At 37.8% G+C, this 21,652-nt stretch overlaps 1 protein-coding gene across 1 annotated transcript in view; it reads left to right on the top strand.

The window, feature by feature from the left end:
* Positions 1–21,652, top strand: part of LOC124544983 (protein odr-4 homolog) — a 46,400-nt gene that overhangs the window by 6,016 nt on the left and 18,732 nt on the right. Inside the window, exon 4 of the mRNA XM_047123732.1 lies at positions 9,790–9,967. Within this exon, the coding sequence (XP_046979688.1) occupies positions 9,790–9,967 (178 nt within the window). The remainder of the gene's footprint in view (positions 1–9,789; positions 9,968–21,652) is intronic.

The raw sequence follows: 21,652 nt of genomic DNA, 5'->3' as shown, positions 1-21,652 counted from the left end.
ATGAACATGCCATTCCTCTCGTTTTAGACGGTGCAGCGAAGGTTCTTAAATATTTCACAGTAATTATCTGTATTGATTGTTGTACTGGCAGTTAGGAATTTGCAGAATTATAGTCACTTCCTGTCCCAAAGCATTCTCACCATCACTTTGCTGGCAGATGGTGTTTGTTTAAACTTCTGCTGCTTCGGCGACACTGGATGTTTCCACTGACAGGATTGTTGTTTCATTTCTGGTGTTGTGTAGTAGACCCAGGTCTCGTCTCCAGTGACAATAGAGTTCCAGAATTCCTTGCCATCAGCTGTGTGGGCCTGAAGAAATTTGTGAGCTGCTTCCACACATTTCAGTTTGTGGACTTCCGGAACCATTCTCAGGACTCACCTTTGCACAAACCTTGGCATAGCCTAAATGATCCATCAAAATTTTGTCAATTCTGATCTTGCTGATATCAGGGATAATCCTGCAGAACTCCCGAACCATCACCCTTCAATCTCTCAGTATTGCTTCTCCCACTTTTACAGTTGTTTCATCCAAAACTCATGGCTGTTGAGAACAGTGTTCATCGTGGACATCTGTACTTCAATTTTTGTATTCTCTATATCATTTGCCCAAATTTTTATGCTCATACGAGTTTGTCCGAAGATTTCACACAGTTGGGAATGAATGTCTACCACCACAATCTGGTTTGCACACAAAAAATGAATCTCAGAGCAAAATTCACATCTTGTGTGAGACACAAATGGGATTTCCATCTTAAACAGCTGCCAAGCCAGGACTTAGTGTTGCAGATAGCTCACGAGTGCGGGAAATGAGAGAGGCAGAGCCAAGCTACACACCAGTTTTGCTGGATCCTGCATAACAGCGTTGCTTGCAAGTGCAGGTTCTTGGGAACCTTATTTTGCAGACAACTCAGATACATACATGTTCTTTTGGCCTTGGCTACATTGATTTGGTGCTCCAACTCGACTGATGAGATGGGTTGTTGGGTGGGATAGGTTACAGGTGAAAGGTGAGGAAATGTTGAGGGGCTAGTGACCATGGGTTGGGGTGGAGGGGCAGCAGCAGAATGATACAGGGTTGGAAGGGGGAAATAGAACATAGGAAGAGGGAGACTGGAGAGGGCTTGTGAGTGAAAGGGAGGGCAGGGGCTACCTTCCCACATAAAGTTCACAAACCACTTTTTGCAACCTTCTCCACGTTACTAGTATGTGGATCACTGTGGATGTTGCCTTTACAGGGTAGTCATAAATACTCTGAAAAAGCTTGTGAGGGTGTTGCAGGGCAGGTTGTGCCGAGAAATATTGTCAAGGAAAAAAACTGATACATTGTGCCATTTCAGAATTATTTAGCATTGGAGTTAGCCAATTAGGCCATTTTGCACACAAATTCAAGCAGCCTGCCAGAGGCAGTGTTTCGAGACACATTCTATGCATTCGAGGGACTTTTGTTAGCGAGTAATCACAAAAAAGAAAAAAATAATAATAATAATAATAATAAATCTGAATTTTTTATTTATAATTTCATGTGTTACCAATTCTGAATTTCATGTGATACCCTAGTGCTGTAAGAATAGTACTATTATAATAGTGCACAGAGTGGTGGCATAATGTAGTGGTTAAGGATATCATTAACATGCAGAAAGTTGTAGGTTCAAATCTTGTCAGATGATTTCAAGTTTTTTGTTCATTATTTGTGTGCAGTTAATTGCTTTAAATGTAATGTTTTTCATTTCTGCTTCCTTGTAGCATAATGTTAATCATGATACTAACATTTCATGCATCTATTTTTCTTCCTATGATTGTTTCACCTATTGGTATCTTTGTGCATAATATTGAAAAATTTGAAATGGGCAGTTTGTCAGAAACCCAAATATGAAGTAATTTAATTATAAAGACTGTGCAGTGGTATCAGAATTTTAGTTTTTGTTAAAAGTTGTAGAGGGTAATTGTCAGTCAAACATTTGAAACATAAATTCTTGTTGTACTATGGAAAAAATAATGCAGATGAGGTAATGGGAAGACGGAATTATAAGAAAAATTAAATTCAGTCACAATAAGGGACAGAAATAATAAATGCAGTAAAATGGACAGAAACACAAAATGTTAAAACAGCTGAAATGAAATAGACAATATATAAAAATAATCAAAATCACTTGAACAGAGGTCATGAATGAAAAAAGAATGTAAATAACATTTAGACAGGGCGGTGATTCTTCTGGAAAATCTGGAATTCTCAGGGAATTACATTTCATCAGGAAAATTTGGGGAAATCTCAGGGAAGTTCAAGAATTTCATAAAATGTCAGGATATTCTGCATTTGTAACTTAACACTGAAAATGAATTTTATAATGTATTATAAATCACAAATTTTAAAATAATTAATACTTAAACAATTATGAGTATTATTCCATATAAATTACTGATGTTTAAAAACTGAAGTTAGAATACAGCTTATGGCAGGTACAGTAGCTTAGCTGAGAGGAAAGTAAAGTCATTATGTTGTATGCTGCCTCCTCTCCCTTTCCCCCCACGCACCATTATTTTATCATGAGCCTCTTGACAGCATCTTCCTCCTTACACCTGGAATTCTCAGGTATTCCCCTCTCCCATCTCCCCCCACCCCTAAGTTTGAGTAGCCACCATGTGAGAACAAATGAGAAAGTGCATGTTGTGATTACAATGATGTGACAAAGGAATAGAAATAAAAAATTAAATTTAAGAACATAATTGAATAAACATGGTGATCAAAGTAATTTTGATGATGATTTAAAAATAAAAAAAGTTAAAGCAGCCGTTGAGATTCATACCCACAACCTTCTGTGCATAAACAATGAGTTATCATCAATCTAGGCAGTACTATTATGCTTAAGGCACTAATGTATCATGCGAAATACTGGTGCTTTCAAAATAGAGATCCCAACCCTGGGGACCTCTCCTTGTTAGTAGACACTCAGAAATGTAATAAAAAACATGAAGCAATATTCCCAAGTCGTTCATTTAACAACAAAATAATCAACAATGAAAAGTAACTAACTATTCACAACAGCTGCTAGTGTTCTCCTCCAACCCAAACGCACACATGGCACTGTTGTGTCAAGAAATCTGCAAGTTTTCTGAATTCAGAAGTTTCCCTGGTTTCATCAAAGCCTAAATTATTCTCACAAGACACTCTTTTACAATGTCTGCTGGTGTCGCTTTGACAAATCTCTGCATGTGGCCACACAGATAAAAATCTAAAAGGGCAAAATCTGGGGCTGGACCGTATTTCCCAATCCGCCTCTGCGGATACAATGCATCTAAATGCTCCTGTACCCCATCAGCGAAGTACAGTGATGTACCATCATCTTGGTACACATTACGTAACAGACTACTAGAGGAACGTCTTCTAAATACAATGGAAGGATGTTTTTGTGCAATGCTAAATACATCTATCCATGGAAATGAGGAGGAAGTAGGACAGTACCCAACAAACAGTCTCTTATATCTGCCCAAATGTTCACACCTATTTTATGCTAATATGATTTCGCATATATGCTATGTGCATTTTTGTCATTTGAAATGAGGCTGTTTCGAGGGCTCAATGGCCTTTCTCTGGTGAAACATACTTAACCTGTCCACAACACTATCCTTTTGAAATTTGGAATTTCGATGCATTGTTTTAAGTGCCACAGGGAATACTGATTCCAAGAAAGATAGTCCTCTTTCATTAAGTTGTACACTTTCTTTATGTGATACAGACATAGGTTTTTGTCATGTAGCATGTCCAATACTGCAGCGTGCAAAACCTGTAGTGACAAACAGGTGGATACATTTTACCATGATTAATTTTCAGGCATAATTTATTTCTCAGCACAACCTCACCACCAACACTCTTACAAGCTTTTTGCACTGTTTCTGAACACCCTGTAGACCATGGTCTACCACTGTCACACACTAAATATTCTGCTGTACTACTGACTCCAAACTTATCACCTCACTCATACATGCAGCTAAGTTTATGCTAACCCATAACTACTTCATGTTAGAGGGGAACTGATAGTGGTATCAGATGTGCCGTCTGCCACACACTGTAAGGTAGCATGCAGGGTGTAGATGTAGATTTAAAAGATTTACAAATAAATTTGTGCATGGCCATGAGACATCATATGCAAACCTGTTCAAGTGCAGTATTCATAATTGGTTTGTCTCTAAAACATAATTGTGATAACCCATTTATATATCTCATATCTACCAATGAACCTGGCCCCAGCTGTTAATTTAACTATAGAAACAACTATTACTCATGTCAGATGTCAAATTTTTATGTTGTGTATATAATCAGATTTATTTATGTGCTACTAAATGCAGGAAATATCCCATTGCTGTACTGCCAGGAGTAGCAATTGGTTTCGTATCACCTCAAACACTAAGAATATTAACAGTAAATAAAAAGTTTGTCAATTTAGGAATGGAATCCTTCTCAGCACGTAAATAAATCAGTTTTCCTGACACTATTATTATTTTCATAATTCTAATTTCAAATATGTATAAGGCAGTCATCTATGAAAACCAGTGGAATTATTTAGATCAGTGCATACTTGAAAGATAGTTTCAGTTTGAGTATTTCTGTTGTGAAAACTTTTTTTATTCATTCATTCAGTTTGTCTTTCATGAATCCCGTCAAGATGGGGAGCATTCAGGGATGTAGAAAGAGTCGAGCTGTACATTAAAGGGGCAGAAGCTGCCAGGGAATGCTACTTCTGTAATATACTGATAAGGAATTATGATTAGCGCTAATGTAACCACACTATGAATTATGGAAATTTTTGTGTGTATATTATGAGAAAATGAGCTACTGTTGTTTCTCTTACTCTACTCATCCTGTTTTATCTAATGTTTTAAACAAAGTGTTTAGGTAACTTTACACCGACAGCTGTCAGCAGTTTGCATATCAGCATAGTCAGGATCTGTTTGTATTAAAGATTAGAGATCACATATATCAGAACAGATATTTGGAACATTATAAGAGGAGGGGCTAATGCAGTATTCTTTTACTTTTTCTTTATATCTAGGTATTTTAAATTTCTTGTCTCCTTTCTGGTGGTTACATGTTGTCATAAACTTCTGCACTAGAGTATAAAACACTCTTCTGAGCCATAGAAAGGGATGCATAGCCTATATGAATTTTTTATGCCTTATGAAATATGTACCTGCACATCTAAAAAGCTTTAGATTATTTGCAATCATACATCCAGTTTTCTCAGATTACTATCATGGCACATACTCTTTTTATTAGACTACCAAGCAAATTACAGATGCCTACCCATCTTCCTGCTGCTTAGTAAGTGTTTTTGCTGCACACCTTTATGCAGTGATGACTTCCTTTCTGAAAGATGAGTTGCTTGAATGTAAAAACCTTGGATAGTATTAAATGATAATAAGCAGAAAACTTGAAGCCCAAAATTGGTTATGCTGTATTACTTAAGATGGTCAGAAAAATGTTTTTTTTCTCTCTTCTTTTCAAAATTGTTATAGTTAGTTGAGCCAGTTTATTTTTTAAGATGCTTCCTTACTTATTTATAAACTTAGACCAAGTACCAAATTTATTAAAGTCCATGTACCCTTTGGCATTCAGTAATGGAAATAGTGAGTGAGCTACCATTTGCAGAAAATGATTTGGTAATTATCTCAAAGATATGATAACTATTTCTTCCATTACAAATATATTCCATCAGATAAAAAAAACCTTCTCATGTTTTATTAACTGGAATACCTTTAACTGTTAAGAAACAGTATTGGAATTGTAGTAACAATTTATTGATCAAAGATGTCTGTCATATCAGGAAGCAATATTTATTGCTTGTAAGCTTTTGTTATTGAAAGTTCAACTGGAACCAAGCAATGTTGGAATGCAACGAAACCATAAAAGTTTGATGCAGATTTGTGAGTAAACAGATGAAGGTAAATAAAATAACAGAAAAAGTTAATTTTTACGTGGTTTTGAAAGATTTTCTCTTGAATGTTTTTTTTTTTTTTTTTAATAACACAGTTTTAAATTTGTGTAATTAGGCCCAAGACTATATCTACCACAGCCGCAAAATAAGTGGGGTATTTTTCCCCTAAATGCCAAAACTTCAGTTTTTAAACATATTTGAACTGAGCACATTACTTGTGCCAAAATATTTTTTTTTGTGCATATGGGTAATTAGTACCCTGCACAATTGTTTCTCTCTTGAACGTCAAGTAGTCGAAGGGGTATGTGTATCCAATCGCCATATTATTGAGACACTGAACAGCACCTGGCACTGTCTCCCATGTGTGTTTATCTTTTTGACAATCTTTAATTCAATCATACATGTAAGCTTATGCATTTGGAAATATTTAACAGTCATTCTTTATAAGACATAATACCATCAGTCTTTCATTTTTTATAAGACATAATACCAACAGTATTAAATAGTCACCATACAATTACTGTAAATCAGGTCCTATATGTTTGTACATGTCTACCACAAGATGTGAGGGACAGTAAATACATAAACAAGATGGAAATATTCACAAAGCTTTTGGACTGTGTTTTTGCTCAGAGCTGACGGACTAATAAGAACATATGGTTGCTCGACTAAATTGTCCTGGCCAGCTACACTATACCAGCAAAGTGACGTTGGGTATCCAGTTGAAGTAACTGAGGGCAACAAGAGTAAAATAAGGGATACAGAATGGAGGAGGGAACAAAAGGGTAAGAACTGGGAGGGAAAGAAAGCAACACAGTGGGGTAGGTATGGCACAGGTGAAGCCATCCTATCACAGGCCAGAGAAATTGCCTGTGGTACACAACGAAATGTTGATGGGCGAGACTACAGAAAGAATAGCGTTTGTGTACTCAACCAGCCCAAAATGTTCAGAGTTTGGATTAATAAGAAGTAGAGAAAAGTTAATTTGATGATTTTAATGTTTCAGGAGTACCACAAAGTCTCCCCCCTTTTGCATAGAACTTTCTGAACCATGTGAAACTGTAAGAAAATTCCTTCTTTGGGCTGCTGTTCAACTCTTGTGTCTCAGTGGTTTGGATGTCAATTATGTCATCAAACCATTGACCCTTCGTGAATTTCTGCATTTCAACATTTTGTGGTAGGTTTGTACTGCTAAAACTTCAACACACAACAGCTGAACATTTGCTGCTTAACACTACCTGCTCAGAATGGAGTGGTTGAATGCACATCCGTTCATTACAATTGTTAGTTCAAGCTGCTACCATAGTTAATATGCTAATTTCACTTAAATGTCAGGAATAAAATCAGTCTCAGAACTTTTTGGATGGGCAGTGTAGGTTAATGGAGAGAAGTGGAAAGTGTGGGGACAGATGTGGAAATAAGTGACAGGTAGGGGCTAGTGGATGTTGGGACCAGGAGGATTAAGAGATCAAAGAATATGTTGTAAGGACAGTTCTCATCTATATGAATTGGACAGTCTAGCATTGTAGGGGGGGGGGGGGGGGCTATACATGACTTACATTGTGAAGCAGCCAGTGAAGTAGAGCATCTTGTGCCCATCATAATGTTACGTCATTGAAAATCATCTCTGCTCTTAGCCACAGTTTGGCCTTGGCTATTTGTTTAGGTGGACAGTTACTTGGCAGTCCAGTCCACAGAAAAGGCTGTGCAAAAGTGCCGATTGAGCATAAGGTAACTTCTTTCGCAGATGGCCCTGTCTCACTTAGGATAATATGTGTCTTTGATATGCTGAGTTGTTGTACATGATATTTCTTGCACCTGGATATGTTACGGGGCTATGGTCCATGCACCAAGGGATTAGGGGTATACATGACGTTAGGATGGACCAAATACTTTGTAGATAGGGTGGAAGCATGCCATACTGAATTGGAGGGAACGATGTTTCTCACTCAGAGGCCTGTTGAGGAATGATGATAGGATTTTGGTCCTGGCTCCAAATTGTGAAGATACGAATGAACTTAAACCTCCGGGTAGTTAACTACCTGGTGTGGCTAGGGACATTTCTCCGGATTGGCCACAAGTGGCATGTCATTTGATGATTTCATATGGGTGCACATGGCCATGCCATGGATGTAACTAACTTTTATTTTTGTCATACTGTTAGAGAATTGTCACACTGTACCTTCTGTCCAATATTCGCAAAGGTGCTGGTGCCTATGTGTCCAGTGAGCATGATCAAATTAATATGTTTTAAAATTATGGCTTATCTTACCACTGTAATACACTTGTGGTCTTGTGAATGGACCTAGGAAAGGTTGGAGACAAGGAGTTCCTGGAAAGTAACAAGAGAGTGGCTGAATGGCGGAGAGGGAAGGGTTATGGTTCAAACCTGATATGAATTGGGAGAGGCAACGTTTTTGATTTCAGAGGTATTATAGCAAAAGTGTTCCCTCTAGTTATCAGATGAATGAGAGCAAACTTGGACCAGTGCACATGACTAGATTCATGTGTAATGCTGAAATAGAGAACTCTGGAATATACTGAAACTTCTGTATGTGATTGAACTTCTTGTTAGATAGGTTGATAGATGTACTGGACATGTTCGGGTTCTGGTTTTTGTGAAATTCTGGAGACTGGGGACTGCACATATTAATAGTAACTTGAGAAGGAAGAGATGTAATGAAGGGATGCATGTGCATGGGTATTTTTTGTAGTAGTGTGTTTGACTATTTGTTGAGTTGACATGAGTAAATGCAGAACGGTTCCTTAGGAATGTTATGTAGCCGTAGACATGAAGTAAATGACACTGGGTAGTTGTTACTGGTAGTAAAATGAAAAATGTGAAATAAGGATAGGAAATATGAAAACATATGAAATGACTGTATATAGTTCACTGGAGAACTATTTCAGGGGATTGAGATATGATGCTGCAAAAAGAATTTATACTGTGAGCTGTAAGATAGTTCGGTAGAAAGAGAATATTTTGTTGTATATCTTTGACTAGCATATGCAAAGAAAACAATGCTTGGTTGGCCATATTAATCTAGTCATATGTAGAATGTGAATAATTATGAGAACAATGTGTGTTAGAGCTGGACAGGTTAAAAGGATAAAAGGAAGCAGTTTAGTAATAAAATGACATTTAACTGAGGTCCTGTAAAATAGGCACCTGACACTGTGCTGTGCAGGCAGTGGCTATTACTGATGCTACAGGGTGTGGCTATTACTGATGCTACAGGGTGCCAAAAAGTTCAGTCTAATTCTGCTAGTGAGAGATGATAATACATATATGTAAAGAATGGCAAGGAGAGAAAATACAGATGGGATAGAGAATAAGACAGAATGCAGGACAGCAACAAAGGGCAGAAGGCACTAGGTAATTTGATGAAGAGAGCCACATAGTCATGATGGAAAATACTGGGAATAAAAATTATGTAAAGAGTAAGTTGACAACTCACTGTATGGCCAGTGTTACTGAACATACAATGTCTCTTCTTATTTAAAGATACTGTGTATTTACCTTATTTGATTAGGACACAATAATTACAGACATTTCAAACATATTCAGTTCAAACTATGTTCTGTCACACTTCCCTACATTTGCTTGATGATTAATCTCAAAGACATCTGGAATTTAGGGTTATGCACACATTTTTATTATTGTGAATAATAATCTCAGAAGTGTACTGTTTTTATGAAACATTTGGAGCATTCTTAGCTGTTAATATTCAGTCAGGGTGTGACAGTAAAAGAAATGAAACCTAAGACTGTAACAGTTCATATTCATATTCAGTATTTCGTGTGCATGTGTATTTTGTTACACATAAAAATGTAGCTATTTTGATCTTTCCGATCTTCAGGCATACATGCAGACTGTTTAGTGCCGACAGCACCACACCATCTTCTGGCACTTCAGTAGACTGGAAATTTCAAACAGCACCTGCTAGATGGCACCAAATTGAATGCCAGTATGAGTTAGATCAGTTTTTCCCAGTCACTGAAGGCAAAGTTGCACAACCTATCAAAAAATCATTGCAGGTTTGTATTTTGATGGTATTCTATGTTTTTTAGATTTGCTAGTTGCAAACCTTCAATTTTACTTTTTAAGATGCAAAAATTATATGTTACCATTTTCATCTGTGTTTTTAATACCATTCTTGTTCCTCTGGTTTATGGCTACAAGCTTTCAGTCTAGCCTGTACCCACTGTAAGATGATATAAATAATTCTGCTGGTAAGTGATCTATAATGAAGCTTACATGTATCTCCAAATTTGCTTAAAAATTTAGACAGTCAAACAGCATTTTCTCAATATCTGAAAATCCATCAAAAGTGGATGATAAAAATTTGATTAAAGATTTGAAGAGGAAAAAAAGAAAAAGGTTCTGTTAGCAAAGGAAAAAAAAGGGTTATAGCAGGATCACCTTTAAATTGAGTTTCAGATGTAGATTTCAAAAAATGTCATGTTCAGCAACAAAGAATGAAAATAATGTTACAGGCAGGAACATGGAATAATAATAATAATAATAATAATAATTCCCGTGGAGGCCCGGGAAAAGAATAGGCCTCCGGTATGTTCTGCCAGTCGTAAAAGGCGACAAAAAGAACAAACCACTAATAGGGCTAACCCCCCTTTTAGTGTGATTAATTGGTTCAGGACAGAACGAAAGAAGCCTCGGACAAGCGCTGTCATGGTCGGGGACGACACTTGAACCCTATGCCCGCCCACAATGGTAACGACACTGCTAGCCAACTGGAAAATGATTTAAATCCAAATAGAGGTGTTTTGCAAGATATGCTTCCTGCAACCACCCTAGAAGGAAAACAGACAGAGGATGAGATGGTCAGATGAAGTTAATCGACACCTCATGTTCTGTTATTACCAAGCAACAAACCTAGGAACCAACACAACTGCATACAGATCACAAGTATACACAACATTTATTATCAGATACCCAGAATTAAAATTTTTAACAGAACAACGACTAGCTGATCAGATCCATGTAGTAATCAAAAATAACAGGATACCCAGTCAGAATTATAAAACATCAAACAACAAGTACAACAAATACTGGAACAAAATAATGTGCAATCAGAAGAAGAAGAAAATACAGTAATGGACTCAAACATCCCAGAGCAAACAAACAAAGAACAACACGCATCAATTAAACAGTCAGAGGAAAACAAAATCTTAAGACAGCCACCAGAACAAGCACAAATAGAACACGAAGTGACACACATGTTAGATATAGAAGAAAAATTTCAGCTGACATATATAGAATACAAAGACACAAATACAGACATTAGACCATTCTTGCATAGACCGCCGCCGGCCGCGGTGGTCTCGCGGTTCTAGGCGCGCAGTCCGGAACCGTGCGACTGCTACGGTCGCAGGTTCGAATCCTGCCTCGGGCATGGATGTGTGTGATGTCCTTAGGTTAGTTAGGTTTAAGTAGTTCTAAGTTCTAGGGGACTGATAACCACAGCAGTTGAGTCCCATAGTGCTCAGAGCCATTTGAACCATAGACCGCCAAATAACCCACAAGTCGAAACGACAATAAAAACTATCAACAAAATCATACACAACAAAATAAATGAAAACACAACTATGGAAGAGTTACAACTACTGGTTTATATAGGAGCACTCACTACACTAAATATACACATTAGGCAGAGATCAGAACCAACCAACACACAGAAGAAACCCACAAAACCAGCATGGCAACACCGGCTACAGATCAGAATAGAAAAACTGAGAAAAGACATTGGACAGCTAACACAATTTATAAGAAATGAAAGGTCAGAAAAAAATGAAAAAGATTAGGTAAAATCTCACAACAAGAAGTGATAGAGCAATTAGATGAAAAGAAGCAGAAATTGCAAGCATTGGCCAAACGACTTAGAAGATACAAAAAAAGTGAAAATAGAAGGAAACAAAACCAAACATTCAACACAAGCCAAAAGAAATTTTACCAGACAATAGATAACACACATGTTAAAATAGACAATCCACCAAACATAACAGACATGGAACACTTCTGGAGCAACATATGGTCAAACCCGGTACAACATAACAGGCATGCACGGTGGATACAAGCAGAAACAGATTCATACAAGATGATACCACAAATGCCTGAAGTGATAATTTTGCAACATGAAGTCACCCGAGCAATTAATTCTACTCACAATTGGAAAGCCCCTGGAAAAGATAAAATAGCAAATTTCTGGCTAAAGAAATTCACCTCAACACATTCACATCTAACTAAATTATTCCATCCTTCATGAAATCCTCCCCACTCCACCAAGAGTGTCTTTCCGCCGTCCACCTAACCTTCGTAACCTCTTAGTTCATCCCTATGAAATCCCCAAACCACCTTCCCTACCCTCTGCTCCTACCCTTGTAACCGTCCCCGGTGTAAAACCTGTCCCATGCACCCTCCCACCACCACTTACTCCAGTCCTGTAACCCGGAAGGTGTACACGATCAAAGGCAGAGCCACGTGTGAAAGCACCCATGTGATTTACCAACTGACCTGCCTACACTGTGAAGCTTTCTATGTGGGAATGACCAGCAACAAACTGTCCATTCGCATGAATGGACACAGGCAGACAGTGTTTGTTGGTAATGAGGATCACCCTGTGGCTAAACATGCCTTGGTGCACGGCCAGCACATCTTGGCACAGTGTTACACCGTCCGGGTTATCTGGATACTTCCCACTAACACCAACCTATCTGAACTCCGGAGATGGGAACTTGCTCTTCAATATATCCTCTCTTCCCGTTATCCACCAGGCCTCAATCTCCGCTAATTTCAAGTTGCTGCCACTCATACCTCACCTGTCATTCAACAATATCTTTGCCTCTGCACTTCCGCCTCGACTGACATCTCTGCCCAAACTCTTTGCCTCTGTATATGTCTGCTTGTGTCTGCATATGTGTGGATGGATATGTGTGTGTGTGCGAGTGTATACCTGTCCTTTTTTCCCGCTAAGGTAAGTCTTTCCGCTCCCGGGATTGGAATGACTCCTTACCCTCTCCCTTAAAACCCACATCCTTTCGTCTTTCCCTCTCCTTCCCTCTTTCCTGATGAGGCAACCGTTTGTTGCCAAAGCTAGCATTTTGTGTGTATGTTTGTGTTTGTTTGTGTTTGTTTGTGTGTCTATCGATGTGCCAGCGCTTTCGTTTGGTAAGTGACATCATCTTTGTTTTTAGATATAAATTATTTAACAGTTACATTGCAGACCCACACAAATTCCCTGATACACTTACACATGGAATAACTTATCTGAAACGTAAAGACCAAGCAGACACAGCAAACCCAGCAAAATATTGCCCCATAACATGCCTACCAACAATATACAAAATATTAACTTCAGTCATTACACAGAAATTAATGGTACATACAACACAGAACAAAATTATAAATGAAGAATAAAATGGCTGTTGCAAAGGAGCACGAGGATGTAAAGAGCAACTGATAATAGATGCAGAGGTGACATATCAAGCTAAAACTAAACAAAGGTTGCTACATTATGCATACATTGATTACCAAATAGCTTTTGATAGTGTACCCCACTCATGGTTACTACAAATATTGGAAATATACAAAGTAGATTCTAAATTGATACAGTTCCTAAACATAGTAATGAAAAATTGGAAAACCACACTTAGTATCCAAACAAATTCAAATAACATCACATCACAGCCAATACAGATTAAGCGTGGAATATACCAAGGAGACTCATTAAGTCCTTTCTGGTTCTGCCTTGCTCTGAACCCACTATCCAACATGCTAAATAATACAAATTATGGATACAATATTACTGGAACATACCCACACAAAATCACACATCTGCTATACATGGATGATCTAAAACTACTTGCCAACTCAACCAATTACTAAAGATAACAGAAGTATTCAGCAATGATATAAATATGGCTTTTGGAACAGACAAATGTAAGAAAAATAGCATAGTCAAGGGAAAACACACTAAACAAGATTACATATTGGATAACCACAGTGACTGCATAGAAGCAATGGAAAAAGATGCCTATAAATATCTAGGATACAGACAAAAAATAGGAATAGATAATACAAATATTAAAGACGAACTAAAAGAAAAATATAGACAAAGACTAACAAAAATACTGAAAACAGAATTGACAGCAAGAAACAAGACAAAAGCTATAAATACTTATGCTATATCAATATTGACCTACTCATTTGGAGTAGTGAAATGGAGTAACACAAACCTAGAAGCACTCAATACACTTACACGATCACAATGCCACAAATATAGAATACATCACATACATTCAGCAACTGAAAGATTCACATTAAGCAGAAAGGAAGGGGGAAGGGGATTTATCGACATAAAAAACCTACATAATGGACAGGTAGACAATTTAAGAAACTTCTTTATAGAACGAGCAGAAACTAGCAAAATACACAAAGCAATCACTCATATAAATACATCGGCTACACCACTGCAATTTCATAACCACTTCTACAACCCTTTAGATCACATAACATCAACAGATACGAAGAAAGTAAATTGGAAAAAGAAAACACTACATGGCAAGCACCCGTATCATCTAACACAGCCACACATCGATCAAGACGCATCCAACACATGGCTAAGAAAAGGCAATATACACAGTGAGACGGAAGGATTCATGATTGCAGTACAAGATCAAACAATAAACACCAGATATTACAGCAAGCATATTATTAAAGATCCCAATACCACAACAGATAAATGCAGACTTTGCAAACAACAAATAGAAACAGTAGATCACATCACAAGTGGATGTACAATACTAGCAAATACAGAATACCCCAGAAGACATGACAATGTAGCAAAAATAATACATCAACAGCTTGCCTTACAACATAAACTTATAAAACAACATGTTCCCACATACAAGTATGCACCACAAAATGTACTGGAGAACGATCAATACAAATTATACTGGAACAGAACCATTATAACAGATAAAACACCACATAACAAACCTGACATCATACTCACCAATAAAAAGAAGAAATTAACACAATTAATCGAATGATCCATACCCAATACAACAAATTTACAAAAGAAAACAGGAGAAAAAATTGAAAAATACTTCCAACTGGCTGAGGAAGTCAAGGACATGTGGCATCAGGATATAGTTGACATTATACCAATTATCCTATCAACTACAGGAGTCATATCACACAATATCCACCAGTACATCAATGCAATACAGCTACATCCAAACTTATATATACAACTACAGAAATCTGTAATTATTGACACTTGTTCAATTACCCGAAAGTTCCTAAATGCAATGTAACCTATACCGTACAGTTAAAAGGAAGTCACACTTGATCAAGGTCTCCGTCACCTTCCATTTTTAACCAGACGTAACGTCTGAGACAAGAAAGAAATAATAATAATAGTTCAGAGTAAGTTAAAGACACAGAAGCACCAAAGAAACTGGTATTGGCATGCATATTCAAATACTGAGCTTTGTAAAAAGGCAGAATATGGCACTGGGGTCGGCAATGTGTATATACGTGTAAGACAACAAGTATCTGGCGCAGTTGTTAGATCGGTTACTGCTGCTACAATGGCAGGCTATCAAGAGTTAAGTGAGTCTGAACTTTGTATTATAGTTGGTGCACGAGCAATGGGTCACAGCATCTTCGAGGAAGTGATGAAGTGGGGATTTTGCCATACAGCCATTTCACAGGTGTGCCGTGAATATCAGGAACCCAGTAAAACATCAAATCTCCGACATTGCTGCGGCCGGAAAAAGATCCTGCAAGAACAGGACCAACGATGAGTGAAGAGAATCACTCAACGTGACAGAAGTGCAGCCTTTTTGCAAATTACTGCACATTTCAATGCTGAGCCATCAACAAATGTCAATGTGAAAGCAATTCAACAAAACATCATTGATATGGGTTTTTGGAGCCAAAGGCCCCCTTGTGTACCCTCGATGACTGCACAACACAAAGCTTTACGCCTCACCTGGACCCGTCAACACTGAAATTGGACTGTTGATGGCTGGAAACATGTTGCCTGGTCGGATGAGTCTCGTTCCTAATTGTGTCAATCAGATGGACGTGTACGGGTATTCATGAATACATGGACCCTACATGTGGGGTGTGTGAAGTTGGAGTGATATGGGACCGCTGATACGTGTAGACAGGTGGCATGTGCGTAAGCATTCTGTCTGATCACCTATATCCATTCATGTCCATTGTGCATTCTGATGGACTTGGGCAATTCCAGCAGGACAATGTGACGCCCCACACATCCAGAATTGCTACAGAGTGGCTCCAAGAACATTTCTGCTGGCCAGCAAACTTTCTAGACAAGAAAATTATTGAGCATATCTGGGGTGCCTTGCAACATGCTGTTCAGAAGAGATCTCCATCCCATCGTACTCATGTGCTCTGCAGGATTTATGGTGTAAATTCCCTCTAGCACTACTTCAGACATTACTAGAGCCCATGCCTTATTGTTGTTGTTGTTTTATTTATTGGTCCTGTTGTCTACAAAGCAGCTTATGCATAAGACATGGGACAAGTCAAGTTATAAATATACAGCTGACAGTCGTTTCTAGACATACATATTTAAGGTTACAATAAATACACTTATGTATAAGTATTTATATAACACACTTCATAAATTTAAATATTCTTCAATGGAGTGAAAGCAGTGATGCTGTAAATATGACCTAAGAGATTTTCTGAAGGTATTGATCTCAGTAATAGCATTTATGTTTTCAGGAAGTTTGTTATAAAGCTTAACTCCCATGTGAAAAGTACCTTATTGCCACAGAGCTATGCTGATTTGAGTTATATGTAAGTGTTTGTTTTGTCTGGTAAAGTGGTCATGTATATCACAGTTTTTTTGCAGCCAGCAGTCCTTACCTGTTACATTTATTTTAAAGAATAAAAGGGTTCCTGTAATCTATACACATGGTAATGGAGGAATACCAGATTTCTTAAACAGAGGTTTATGAGAGTCTCTACGCTTGCACCCAAACAAGATTCTAATGGCCGTTTTTGTAGTTTAAAAGTGCTATTAGCTGTTTTAGAGTTTCCCCAGAAGGTGACCTCATACGAGACGAGAATGAGAGTAGGCACGATACGCATTCATTACTGTTTTCTCACTGCAGCATGATTTTAATGAACAAATAAGGTAACATGTTTTGTTCAGTTCTGCATTGAGATATTCAATGTGCTTATTCCATCTGACGTTGCTCTGCAGCTGAAATCCTAAGAATTTGGTTTCAGTACTGTTACCAACTAGTTCGGCATCAAGAAAGAGCAATGAGATAAACATGCCCTTGTTAGGAACATTGTGGAATTTTAGTGCAATGGTGTTTTTTACTGTTTATTACATGCTGATTATTTTGTGCACAACTGCAAAGTTGTTTCGTGACCTCATTTGCTGTCTCCTTTTAGCAGAACTGGGGTGTCATCTGCCAATATGATTGTTTTATGTACATCAACATTTAAGTTTTATATCATTTATGTACAGAAGGGGTCCCATTACTGATCCTTGGGGTACATCACATTTAATTTGTATATACAGATGATGAGACTTACCGAACGAAAGTGCTGGCAGGTTGATAGACACACAAACATACACATGAAATTCAAGCTTTCGCAACAAACTGTTGCCTCATTATCAGGAAAAAGGGAAGGAGAGGGAAAGACAAAATGATGTGGGTTTTAAGGAAGAGGGTAAGGAGTCATTCCAATCCCGGGAGCGGAAAGACTTCCCTTAGGGGGAAAGAAGGCGTATACACTCGCGCGCGCACACACACACATATCCATCCGCACATACACAGACACAAGCAGACATTTGTAAAGGCAAAGCTATAATGACAATGTAAAATGTTGCAGAGGAAAACAAAAAAATTGATTATGAATGAAATATTTAAAGTATGACATGGAATGATCATATTTATTTGCTTCCAGGCAAAGCAACGGCATGTTACTGTTCATTGGTATGATACTGGGATACTGCAGTTTGCTTACAAGAGGGGCTGCATACAAAACACTTGTATAGTACATACCTGTATACTGTATATATAAGTGTGTGGGAACATGGGGTAGTACTTTTTAAAATGTTCAGTAATATATAATCTATTTCCTCTCCCCCAGCAGTGTAAGGGAACAGGGTGTCCTTGGGGCTTCAGAAATGGAAAAATTTAAAGAAATGTAAAAATAAAACCACAAACTTAACAGGTTGCTACTTCGACACGAAAAATTCATTCAACACCTAATGTAGGCAGTTTGTTTATGTCAATTTCCTAAACTCAATCTGTTTCCATTTTACATTTCACTTAGGCTAGAAGACATGAGGGATCAGTCACTTAGTCTAAACAAGCCTTTCACTTTCGAAGGATGGTAGCAGTCTTGGAAAGTACAAGTCCTTGTCGTCAGTTCGTTTATGAGAATTAATTTATTTGTTCTGGTATAACTTGCATGAAATAAGTGCAAGTCAGTTGTCATCCATCAAATAAATGCTAAGGTTTCTTTTTTACAATTTGTGGGTTTGTAAATAAACTCACTCTACATCAAAGTAATGATTTATTGGGAAAAAGCATGAATTCTGACACAGTGACTGTAAAAGTGCATGTCAAAATTAGTAGTGTTGTATCTATAATAAAGGCTGCAACAAAACTATATTGGAAGATTGTCAGCTGTTCATATGGCAAAAGCAGCCTTTAGTTATGTCAAAGACTTGAGGACAGCATCTGTTATTGCTCTCAGTATTATTGAAGAAACTTTCTGGCAAATTAAAACTGTATGCTGGACTGAAACTTGAACCCTGTACCTACTGGTGGAAGTAAAGCTGTGAGGACAGGTTTTGAGTCTTTGTTGGATATCTATCAGTAGAGCACGTGCTCGTGAACAGGCAAATTTCACAAGTCAGTCTCAGCCCGTCACATAGTTTTAACATTCCAGGAAGTCATATCAGTGCACACTCCATTGCAGAGTGAAAATTTCATTGTGGAATCACTGATGAAGATGGCAAACAAAGAGTTGAAAGGAGGGCCAAAGTTGTCATACATGCATGCAGTCACCATACAACAGTGTCCTATAATCTAACCTATTCAATTCTTTTCACATACAGAGAGTGTCAACCTGGGGGTACCATTCCGGCAAAAACACTTGCTATTGGTTGGAACTGTCTGACAGCACAGCGAGACTGCGTAGTGCAATGTGGCATTGTGATAATATGGCAGATGTGCTGCACTACAGAGACTGTTGCATGTTACACATTTATTTTGCTTTTGGCTTGGTTCAGTACACAGTTAGACAAATCAAATCAAGTGACATGACAGATGTATTAACATTAGGACTAAAGAAATGGTAGTTAAGACAAAAAATAACTTCCTCATTTGATGAAGCAGCAGATATATTAATATAGCCTGCTCCTGATTCCTATTGCTGTTTACCAGATGAAGATGCAATCGATAGCTGCTCCCTTCTTGTGGCACTTTTCTTCATGGCTTCCAGCTTTGGTTCTTTATTCAAATAAATGTGTAATTCTTATAAATGTTGTTGTTCCGACACAAAGAGCAATTTCAGGACACTTTCATTTCAAAATAGAGCGACTTTGAAATCTCTCTCTCTCTCTCTCTCTCTCTCCCTCTCCCTCCCTCCCTCCCTCCCTCCCTCCCTCCCTCCCTCCCTCCCTCCCTCCCTTTCTTGGACTCCATTTCCATGAGAAGCAGATAATTCTAATTCTTCTTCAAACTGTAACACTGTTTTCCATGCTAGCATTGCAGACTGAAGAGCAGCACAAGATACAACTGATATCCAGTATTCATTAAGCTCTCCTACTTCAGTTTTTACTGCTGGCAAACCTGATGATTTATCAATGCTTTGGTATTTAAATGCAATATAGTCTGCAATGTATTTCACCTCATCTGGTAGAATATCAGAATATCAGAGATTACAGAGTTATCACACACTGTTACCATATCTGTAAATAAGGTTTTGTAGACATTGACAGCTTCTGGTATTTCTACTACTGGAAATTCAACATCATCATTTATACAGAGCTCACTGGTAATGAAACTTAGGGAACAGAATCTTATTCAATGTGACATTGAAAAGACTCTGCATTTAACACTTCAGTAACTGGTCTGTTTCCAGAGAAAGAAATGTCGCTCATTACCCATCAGTATAAGGAGATGCACCTCTGTTCCTTACTATATATGATGTAGGGTTATTATAAAATACACCTAATCCTCATACTCTGGGATAAAAAATTCCAAGCAATCTTCATTTAATCAGAAAGTTAATATGTAGCTGACTTTTATACTTTTTAGGCTTTTGAAAAGACCAAAGAGAGATTTTATTGACATAATGAAACTGTTGTGGAAAGGCAGCAATCTATCTGCATCACTAACTCGCATTGCTGAGCAAATGTCTACGTATCTCTTTAGAGCATTCTCCTGAATTGTGAGATTGATTAAAAATCCATTACACATCTTTTGGAACTCTTTAGAGTTTGAGATTGTCTCTTTGTGAAGAAAATACTTTTAAAGTGTTTACTCTTTGTGTCATCCTTACAGTCTGCCTTGTTAGAGAAGTTACATTTAAGTGTGATTCAGTAATGTCGTGTGGTATTGTTAACTATTTTGTGTGTATCATGTGTTTTCCATGTTAAAAACACGCAAACTTTATAAACATAAAAAAAATTCGCAAGAAGAAAGGGCAGGATGGTAGGAATAACTTCCTTGGTACTAGAGGGAGCTGCAGAGGAAGACAGATTGGAATACACCCACCAAATAATTGAGGATGTAGTTTGCAAGTGCTACTCTCAGATGAATAAGTGGCAAAGGAGAGGAATTCATGGCAGACCCACATCAAACCAGTCACAACACTGAGGACTCAAAGTTTGTGTATTGGTGCCTTATTTCCTTTGGACCCATCGAGTAGTGTAATGACCCTATTCTATGAAATGGATCTGCAACAATTTGTAACAGGTGCCGTACATCAAAGAAAACCATTAAATTCCTGGTATTGTTGCCTGGATTTACAAAAATGTTTAATCTATATTGACACACAATTCCTTCCAAACTTTTATATTTTTCTCACCTGTATCGTGACACCGCTGCAGGGTATATTACCAATTTCTCAGCTGCCTTAATGATCCTCTGAAGCAAACTGATAGTCATAATTGTGGAAATTATAAACCAGTTGCTTCCACTGCTAACCCATGGACCATGCAAGCTTAAACATTGGAATGTGGATTGACGAAGATACCCTCCGACGAGATGTAACGTCTACGACCATCAACATTCATTTCGTCAAATGTCGAAACTGCTGGTCTCGTTACGGTAGTAAATGTTCTACTTAGCTTTCAGTAAATATAGATATCTTCAAGAGTACCAGGTTAACATTTAAATTCTTTCATCTGTTTCTGAAGTGTTGCCCTGCACAGCAAAGGAACTTTTTGCTTTCCCAAGTAAGTGTATGCTTTTTTCGATGGAGCTCTCAAGTCATTGTATTGTCATCTGATTCCATTTTACCCTTCTGTTTTTGTTCAACAGACATCATATTTGCACCAGGGTAAAACATTTTGACAACAGATTGTTTACGTTTTTGTGCAATTTGGCTTTTCCTTATGCTGCGGATAACTTTGTTTGCTTTAATGAAAGGTCATGGTGAAAGGCATTTGTTTTGTTTCTCAATGCTACAGA

The sequence above is a fragment of the Schistocerca americana genome, chromosome 8 (genome assembly GCF_021461395.2).
Source record: "Schistocerca americana isolate TAMUIC-IGC-003095 chromosome 8, iqSchAmer2.1, whole genome shotgun sequence".
NCBI lineage: Eukaryota > Metazoa > Arthropoda > Insecta > Orthoptera > Acrididae > Schistocerca > Schistocerca americana.
This window is presented reverse-complemented; position numbering and strand designations above follow the sequence as displayed.